Source organism: Penaeus vannamei, chromosome 24 (genome assembly GCF_042767895.1).
Source record: "Penaeus vannamei isolate JL-2024 chromosome 24, ASM4276789v1, whole genome shotgun sequence".
Taxonomy (NCBI): domain Eukaryota; kingdom Metazoa; phylum Arthropoda; class Malacostraca; order Decapoda; family Penaeidae; genus Penaeus; species Penaeus vannamei.
In genome coordinates, this window is record NC_091572.1 from 3763431 (window position 1) to 3773430 (window position 10000).

General features: G+C 41.3%; 1 protein-coding gene across 1 annotated transcript in view; it reads right to left on the reverse strand.

Annotated features, from left to right (window-relative positions):
• LOC113809599 (xanthine dehydrogenase/oxidase-like) overlaps nucleotides 1-10000 on the reverse strand; it is a 34578-nt gene that overhangs the window by 15233 nt on the left and 9345 nt on the right. Inside the window, exons 4-14 of the mRNA XM_070138013.1 lie at nucleotides 8684-8919; nucleotides 7903-8037; nucleotides 7246-7487; nucleotides 6686-6827; nucleotides 5265-5432; nucleotides 4681-4757; nucleotides 4419-4512; nucleotides 3953-4065; nucleotides 3332-3493; nucleotides 2397-2524; nucleotides 1-46 (exon numbers count right to left, since the gene is read on the reverse strand). The exon at nucleotides 1-46 is cut by the window's left edge and continues 99 nt beyond it. Of these exons, the coding sequence (XP_069994114.1) occupies nucleotides 1-46; nucleotides 2397-2524; nucleotides 3332-3493; nucleotides 3953-4065; nucleotides 4419-4512; nucleotides 4681-4757; nucleotides 5265-5432; nucleotides 6686-6827; nucleotides 7246-7487; nucleotides 7903-8037; nucleotides 8684-8919 (1543 nt within the window). The remainder of the gene's footprint in view (nucleotides 47-2396; nucleotides 2525-3331; nucleotides 3494-3952; nucleotides 4066-4418; nucleotides 4513-4680; nucleotides 4758-5264; nucleotides 5433-6685; nucleotides 6828-7245; nucleotides 7488-7902; nucleotides 8038-8683; nucleotides 8920-10000) is intronic.

Consider the following 10000-nt stretch of genomic DNA (forward strand, 5'->3'; position numbering starts at 1 on the left):
CTCGCTCAGACGCCCTCGGACGCTGAGGTAGAACTTGAAGAAGAAGCTGTGGGTATTTCGAAGGCTTATTAGGAAATGTAATTCTGTTTGTCTGTTGCTCTATTAGGAAATGTAATTCTATTTGTTATTATTAGGAAAAGTTATTCCTTATTAGGTAATTAATTCCTTTTTAGGTAAATAGATAATATTAGGTAAATGTAATTCCTTATTAGGTAAATGTAGTTGCCTTATTAGGAAATGTAATTCTGTTTGTGTGTCATTCTTACTATTAGGAAGTAGAAAGATTAGGGAGATGTAATTCCTTATTAGGTAATTAATTTCTTAATGGGAAATTAATTTCTTATTGGGTAATTAATTTCTTATTGGGTAATTAATTTCTTATTGGGTAATTAATTTCTTATTGGGTAATTAATTTCTTATTGGGTAATTAATTTCTTATTGGGTAATTAATTCCTTATTAGGTAATCAATTCCTTATTAGGTAAATAAATAGATAAGTATTAGGTAAATGTAATTCCTTATTAGGAAATGTAATCCTGTTTGTCTGTCGCTCTATTAGGAAATAGAAAGATTAGGAAATGTAATTTTGTTTGTTATTATTAGGAAATGTAATTCCTTATTGGGTAATTAATTCCTTATTAGGTAAATAGATAATGAGGATTAGGTAAATGTAATTGCCTTATTAGGAAATGTAATTCTGTTTGTCTGTCGCTCTATTAGGAAATAGAAAGATTAGGAAATGTAATTTTGTTTGTTATTATTAGGAAATGTAATGCCTTATTGGGTAATTTATTCCTTATTAGGTAAATAGATAGATAAGTATTAGGTAAATGTAATTCCTTATTAGGAAATGTAATTCTCTTTGTCTGTCGCTCTATTAGGATATAGAAAGATTAGGAAATGTAATTTTGTTTGTTATTATTAGGAAATGTAATTCCTTATTAGGTAATTAATTCCTTATTAGGTAAATAAATTGATGAATATTAGATAAATGTAATTCCTTAGTAGGTAAATGTAATTGCCTTATTAGGAAATGTGATTCTATTTGTCTATCATTCTTACTATAAGGAAATATGAATTTATTTGTTTATTATTTTTACTTTATCAGGAAATATGAGGTTTGTCACCATTACTTATCAGTAAATATTATGTGATTTGTATAGTACTATCACTTATCAGGAAATATTTTATTTGTTTATTACTATTATTTTATTGGGAAATATAACGTTTATCGATATTACTTATCAGAAAATATTGTGATTTGTCTTTTACTATCACGTATTAGAAAATTTTATCTTATTCATCTATTACTATTGCTAAGGAGGAAAAATAAATCTATATTTTTACAAATCCTCATTAGGAAATATGAACTATTTTTTTTTTCTATTACCGTTGCTAATTAGGGCAAACAAATCTATTTCTTACTATTTCTTATTAGGAAATAATCTTATCAGGACATATAATTTCACTTGTCTACTACTATTACTTATAAGGACTTATGATTATATACGTCTATTGATATTCCCCATTAAGGTTTCTAAGCCCAAATGTCTATTATTTACACATCAAAACACAAGCCCAGATAGTAGTTAGTGGCTAGAGTATCGGACACACACACACACACACACACACACACTCGCTCACTCTCTTTATCTCTCTCTCTCTCTCTCTCTCTCTCTCTCTCTCTCTCTCTCTCTCTCTATCTATCTATCTATCTATCTATCTCTCTCTCTCTCTCTCTCTCTCTCTCTCTCTCTCTCTCTCTCTCTCGCTCTCTCTTTTTCTTTCTCTCTCTCTCTCTCTCTCTCTCTCTCTCTCTCTCTGTCTCTCTCTCTCGCTCTCTCTCTGTCTCTCTCTCCTGTTTGCTCTTTCTGTCTCTCTCTCCTGTCTCGCTCTCCTGTCTCGCTCTCTCTCTCTCTCTCTATCTATCTCTCTCTCTCTCTCTGTCTTTTCTCTTTCTCTTTCTCTTTCTTTTTCTCTTTCTCTCTCTCTCTCTTTCTTTTTCTTTCTTTCTCTCTTTCTCTTTCTTTCTTTCTTTCTTTCTTTCTTTCTCTCTTTCTTTCTTTCTTTCTTTCTCTCTTTCTCTCTTTCTCTCTTTCTCTCTTTTTCTCTTTCTCTCTTTTTTCTCTCTCTTTCTCACTCTCTCACTCTCTCTCTCTCTCACTCTCTCTCTCTCTCTCTCTCTCTCTCTCTCTCTCTCTCTCTCTCTCTATATATATATATATATATATATATATATATATATATATATATATATATATATATATATGATGGATGATGCAAATGAGAACAGACCAAGTCGGAGGCAGCGCATTCGAATGACCGACGAAGAAGAACACAAGCCCAAATAAGCCTTATAGTACTCCTCCGTAAGAGTGGTTTTTCCCTTTCACAGACCTGAGGGCCAGCGTTCGGCGGTACTCGACCATGCCTCCGGGAGCAGACGGCGCCAGAGGGAGCATCTGCAGGAGTCGTGACGTCCCGGTTTCGAGGAGAGAGGAGTCCCAGCAACGACCTTCGAGGTTCTGCAGGAGAAAGAAATGGGTGGAATTCGTATGAAAGAGAGAGAAGGAGGGAGAGAGAGGAAGAGAGGGAAGGAGAGAGAGGGATAGAGGGAAGGAGGGAAGGGGGGAGAGGGATAGAGGGAAGGAGGGAGAGAGGGCAGAGAAGGAAGGAAGGGGAGGGAGAGAAGGCAGAAGGGAAGGAGGGAGAGGGAGGAAAGAAGGAGAGAGACAGAGATTAGAAAGGGAAGGACGGAGAGAGGGAGAGGAGGAGAGAGACAGAGACAAAAAGAGGGAAGGAGGGAGACAGTGAAGGAGGAAGGAGGAGGGAGAGAAACAGAAGACAAAAGAAGGAAGGAGGGAGGGAGAGGGGAAGGAAGGAAGAAGAAGACAGAAAGAAAGAGACAGAAGGAGGGAGAGAGGGGGAAGGAATAGGAAGATGGAGAGAAAGGAGGAGGAGAGAGAGAGAGTAAGAGAAAGAGAAAAATAAAGAAAAAGAAACACACCAACATCAAGAAATAATACGAAAAACCAGAGAAAACGAAAACAAAAAACAAAAAAAAACGAAAAAACACACCCCCACGCCCACATACCCCCAACCCCTCCTTATCTATCCACCCCTCCCCCTACCTCCCTCCCCCTATCTATCATCCCCCCTCACCAACAGCGGAAAAAAGAAAGACACACCAAGAGAAAAAAAAATCTAAAAAAAAACAGAAAACAAAAACAAAAAAACGAAAAACACACCCCCACGCCCACATACCCCCAACCCCACCTTATCTATCCACCCCTCCCCCTACCTCCCTCCCCCTATCTATCATCCCCCCTCACCAACAGCGGCAAGACGGTCGTGGGGCCCATCCCTCCGAACGCCACGACCACCTCCTCCACGGTCGTCGTCTCCCGCAGGAACCTCACTCTCAGGCCGGCGTTGACGATGGCTATGTCGTCCTCGCGCCTCCGGGACTGCTTGAAGCCCAGGAAGTACTCGCTCTGGGAAGGGGGAGGGGAGAAGGGGTGAGGGTGGGGTGGGGATGGATGGATGGATGGATGGATGGATGGATGGATCGCTGGATGGATGGCTCTCTTTCTCTCTCTATCTGTTTATCTCTCTCTCTCTCTCTCTCTCTCTCTCTCTCTCTCTCTCTCTCTCTCTCTCTCTCTCTCTCTCTCTCTCTCTCTCTCTCTCTCTCTCTCTCTCTCTTTCTTTCTCTCTCTCTCTCTCTCTCTCTTTCTTTCTTTCTCTTTATCTTTATCTCTCTTTCTCTATCTATCTATCTATCCATCTACCTGTGTGTGTGTGTGTGTGTGTGTGTGTGTGTGTGTGTGTGTGTGTGTGTGTGTGTGTGTGTGTGTGTGTGTGTGTGTGTGTACGTGCGTGTGTGAATGCATGTGCGTGTGTATGTGCGTGCGTGTGATGTAACCCACTGGAGGAAAGACGGGAAAATTCACCTTCTGGCTGAACGGAATAAGGACCGTCACGAGAACCTCTTCAGGCCGGACGCTGTTCCTCCTATAACCCGTGAAGAAGTGCTGGTCCATCAAGATTTCTCTTTCGCCATTTTCTGCGTAAAAAACAAAAATCTCAGCATATGCGTTGCGTATATATGTATCTTTCGCTATAAGACGAGGGGACTAATCAGTCAACGAAAGATTATCAGAGAATTCGACTGAAATTCTGAATATTTGAATTATAACGGTCATTCAACGGCTATGTATTCACCAATAACTATTCCGTTTTGTTAATTTAAACTGTCATCTATAACATAAACGTTGATATATTCACGTAAATGTACGCTATATCATGAGTGTAGTGCATTAAAGTGAAGATATTGACGTTTATGATCTAGATGAAAGATTAAATTAAGAAAATACTGAATAAATGCAACTAGTCTGAGAACGTATAAATAGGGACTACCTGCGCTGCGGACCGTCAGTCTGGCTCCAGCAGCCGCTAGGAGAGGGTTGAGGTCGCTTATAGGTGAAGACGTCATGATGTTCCCGCCAATTGCCTTTTAGAGGAAGGTCACAATTAAAAACATCGGAAAAAAAATCTAGCAGTAGCAATAATATCATAAGAACCTACTCAGCTTTAAAAAATAGTAGCAGGAACAATTTTAACGATAATCTTGCAATATTACAAGAACTTATTTTACAAAATCACGTTTTAAGTCTCTCACCGCCGCGTTTCTGATCTGTTTCCCGCCAAACCAGCGCAGCATTTCTAAGATGGCGGAGAATATTCTCGTACGGTATTCTGTCGATACCAAACATCATTATAATTGTTGTAGACTGCACAAACTGGTTTACATTACCTTTTTTTTCATTTATACATATATTAATCTTTCATATATCAATTTCTATAAATAAAGGGATCCTGCATATAAAAATTACCTCATCACGAACGCCTAAAAACTGACCTTTCACCTTTGTCGACTCCACAAAGCATCTATTTTTTTCATTTATTCATATATTTATCTTTCATATATGAATTTCTAAAAATAAAGGGATCCCGCATATAAAAAAAATACTTCGTCATCACGAACGCTTAAAAACGTACAAACTGAACCGAAATGAATTGACCTCCCTTCACCTTTGTAGACTGCAAAAAGCGGTTAACATTACCACATCTATTTTTTTCATGTATTTATATATTTATCTTTCATATATCAATTTCTAAAAATAAAGAGATCCCGCATATAAAAAAAATACGCCTAAAAACGTACACACTGAACCGAAACGAATTGACCTCCCTTCACCTTACCCGGCAGAGCGTTGACCTGTCGCCTCAACGTTTCTTCGACGGCGGAAAGGGTCACAGACGCCCCGAAGGCCACGCCCCCCTTCGTCAGCGCCACCTTCGTCAGTTCCGCCACGTTGGTCGGGTTGATAAGGACGGGGTATGTCTGGTTCTTGAATTTTACTTCGATACCTTTTGCCGACGGAGAGTTAGGTGTGAGGTATTTCATGTAGCATACACAGGTATACACGCGCACAACACACATACATATATCTATACACGCTCACTCACGCACATGCATGTACATATTTATACACGTTCACACACACGCACATGCATGCACATATTTATACACAGTCACACACACGCACATGTATACACATATTTATACATGTTCACACAGACGCACATGCATACACATATACACGCACATGCATACACATATTTATACACAGTCACACACACGCACATGCATACACATATTTATACAGTCACACACACACACATGCATACACATATACACGTTCACATACACGCATGTGCATACACATATTTATGCACAGTCACACACACGCACATGCATACACATATTTATACACAGTCACACACACACACATGCATACACATATACACGTTCACATACACGCATGTGCATACACATATTTATGCACAGTCACACACACGCACAGGCATACACATATCCATACACGTTCACACACACACACATGCATGCACACATAAACAAACAAACACGTCCACACATAAACATACAAACACATACTAGTGAATACAAACAAACACAACAAAAAAATCACAAACTACAAATTTCTTCAAAACTAGTCACGTTCTACACCTTCCTCAAATCCCTCCTTTCATTCCCTCCCTAAAACTCCCCCCTTTTACTCCCTCCCTAAGACTCCATCCTTTTACTCCCTCCCCAAAAGTCCCTCCTTTTACTCCCTAAAACTCCATCCCGAAATCTCCCTCCTTTTACTCCCTCCCTAAAACTCCCTCCTTTTACTCCCTCCCTAAAACTCCCCCCTTTTACTCCCTCCCTAAGACTCCATCCTTTTACTCCCTCCCCAAAAGTCCCTCCTTTTACTCCCTAAAACTCCATCCCGAAATCTCCCTCCTTTTACTCCCTCCCTAAAACTCCCTCCTTTTACTCCCTCCCTAAAACTCCCCCCTTTTACTCCCTCCCTAAGACTCCATCCTTTTACTCCCTCCCCAAAAGTCCCTCCTTTTACTCCCTAAAACTCCATCCCGAAATCTCCCTCCTTTTACTCCCTCCCTAAAACTCCCTCCTTTTACTCCCTCCCTAAAATTCCCTCCTTTTACTCCCTAAAACTCCCTCCTTTTACTCCTTCCCTAAAACTCCCACCCTAAATCTCCCTCCTTTGACTCCTTCCCTAAAACTCCCTCATTTTACTCCCTCCTTTCCTCACCGACTTCCGTGTTTCCCACCACAATCCGGGCGCCAGGATGCTCGGCCTTGAGGCAGAGGAGCTCGGAGAGGGAGCTGGGCCTCAAGTAGGAGACTCGAGGACCACGAAACACGAGGTTTTGGGTCTGCCATTCCGGGTGGAGCTGCGGCCGGGGGGGCGGGGGGGGGGAGGAGAAATGGCTTGTAGATTATTGTTTATTGACGAATTATTATGTTTTTTGTGTTAATATTTCTTTCTCTTTCTCTTTCTTTCTTTCTCTCTCTCTGTCTCTCGCTCTCGCTCTCGTTCTCTCTTTCTCTGTCTGTCTGTCTGTCTCTCTCTCTCTCTCTCTCTCTCTCTCTCTCTCTCTCTCTCTCTCTATCTATCTATCTATCTATCTATCTATCTATCTATCTATCTATCTCTCTGCGTCTCTCTCTCTCTCTCTCCCTTTCCCTCTCTCTCTCTCTCTCTCTCTCTCTCTCTCTCTCTCTCTCTCTCTCTCTCTCTCTCTCTCTCTCTCTCTCTCTCTCTCTCTCTCTCTCTCTCTCTCTCACTCTTATTTATCATATATTTTTCACCTTGAGTTCTGGGGGGAAGATAATCTCTTGCGTTGGGTCGTAAGGTTGGAATTCCTTTGTGTCGTAAAGAACGTGGGAGATGTCGTCAGTGACTCCGTTGACGTTGTTGACATCACCGTTCGTCTCCCCGTTCATGTGGTCGTTCATTTCTCCGTTCATGTCGTTGTTCATGTCTCCGTTCATGTCGTTGTTCATGTCTCCGTACATGTCGTTCGTGTCTCCGTTCATTTCTCCGTTCATCACTTTGTTAAAAATAGGGGAAAAAAGAATAGAAAGATGAGAAATGAGAAAGAGTTTGGGAAGGATAACGAAGGAGAATAAAAAGATTGAGGAGGAATATGAGAAAATGGATGAAAACGACACAACAGCAACTAGAAGGATAACGAAGGAAGAATAAAAACAAAAATGAAGAGGAATATGAGAAAATGGATGAAAACGACACAACAGCAACTAGAAGGATAACGAAGGAAGAAAAAAAAACTAGAAGGATAACGAAGGAAGAAGGAAGAAAAAAATGAGGAGGAATATGAGAAAATGTACGAAAAACGACACAACAACAACAAACTAGAACAATAACAAATACAAATTTCCATAAAAAAAAATATTGACAAAAACTCCCGCAATATCTCACCGACTCATGAACAGCTTCCCTATTACCTTTCACATCACACCCCTTGCCCTTCCTTCTGCAGCAGTCACTCCGCCCACAGCTGCCTCCTGCCCCTGCGTCGGTGGTGAAGCTCCGGAAGCCCTCAATGATGGGTCTGTAGCCCGTGCAGCGACACAGATTCCCTGAGGAAACCCCGGAGAGAAATTAGGAAGGAAAATGGGCCCTTATAAAGATATCAATTGTTAATGCAACGTCCTCGATAGAGAGAGGGAGGGAGATGGGGGGGGGGGAGAGAAACAGGAGAGAGAGGGAGAGAGAGAGAGGGGGGGGAAGAGAGAACCAAGAGCGAGATGCGGGGGAGAGAGAGAGACGGGGAGGGGGGAGAGAAACAAGAGAGGGAGGGAGAGAGAGAGAGATGGGGGGGGGAGAAACAAGAGAGGGAGAGAGAGAGAGTGAGATGGGAGGGGAGAGAGAGAAACAAGAGAGGGAGGGGGAGAGGGAGAGAAACAAGAGAGGGAGGGAGAGACAGACAGAAACAAGAGAGAGGGGGAGGGAGAGAGAGAAACAGAAAGACAAAGAAAGAAAAAAAAATCATAATTATCCCTTTATCTCTAGAGAGAGAGAGAGACAGACAGAAAGTGAAAAAAATAATAATAATAAATAAAAAAAAGATGAAGCAATCGACAAAGAAAAAAATGAAAATAGAAAGCAACCAATAAAGAAAAAAACACAACGAAAAAGAATTACCCAATCAAGAGGATAAACTAAACTAAACTAATAAAAAAAAGCAGCAAATGAGAAACAAGCGAAAAGACCCAACGACCTCACCAGCAAAATACTCGTCGAGGTCCGCCATGCTCGGCCTCGGCTTGTTCCTGAGCAGCGTGTACATGGACATGACCATCCCGGGCGTGCAGAAGCCGCACTGGGACCCGTGGGCGAGGGCGATCCGCTCCTGGACGGCGTGGAGGCCCGTCCTCGTGGACCCGATGCCTTCCACCGTCGTCACAGCCAGGCCGTGGAGCGACACCACGGGGGCCAGGCACGCGTTGATGGAGTAGTGTCTGGAAGGTCAAGGCACAAAGGTCAAAGGACTCAGGTCAAGGCACTTAAGACGAGGCACTCAGGTCAGGGCACAAAGGTCAAGAGACTCAGGACTCATGGTTTTCATGGCGGAGAAAAGGGGCGTTGCTCTCTAATGTTGCTTGAAATTAATGTCTGTCTTACTGTCATGTATTATCTTGGTAGTGTTACATATATATATATATATATATATATATATATATATATATATATATATATATATATATATATATAATACAAAAAGGCAATCAAATTCGAGACCATAGCTTGAAAGAAAGATCATCCTACACATGCATTCTAGGTCCTCTCCCCAGAATAATAATTACAATGCACAAACAGACATCGAGTAGATCACAAGACACATGAGATGAACCAAAGCTAACAAGACATTACTTAGACAGCCGAGTGTAACAGAAAGAAGACCCTGTTGCATGTCTACTGCAACTGCGTGACAGCAACGGGAGAAAGGAGATTACAGAAGCTTTAATATCTGCAGAGCGTGAGTAGTGTTTTATAATAGCATTACAGGGTATAATAATGTGAGATAAAGTGGGTTATGGCTTCCGGATTATGGGTTTTCCGGCATTGTGAAAAGGGGACATGCTGGGAGTGATGGATTGGTACAATGAGGAAGTGTTATCCAATAAAATGATGGAGTGAGAGAGAGAGAAAGAACGAGTAAGAAGGAAATAGACAAAGACAGAAGAAGGAATAGAACAAACAGACAAGAAGAGAGAGAGAAAAAAAAGCGACATACAGAGACAGAATAAGAAATGGACAGAAAAGACAGACAGAGAGGGAGGAAGAAAAGGAGAAAAATGAAGACAGACAGAGACAGAAGAAGAAAGAAACAGAACCAAACAGATTGACGAGACGGACATACAGACAGACAGAAATTTTCAGGGAAAGAAGAAGAAAAGGAGAAAAAAAGTAGACAGAGACAGAATAAGAAATAAAACAAAACAAACAAGCCGACAGAAAGAGAGAGAGGAATGAAAGTAGAATAATAAGAGAGAGAGAGGAAGAAAAGGAGCAAAAGAGAGAGAGAGAGTTTCAGAGAGA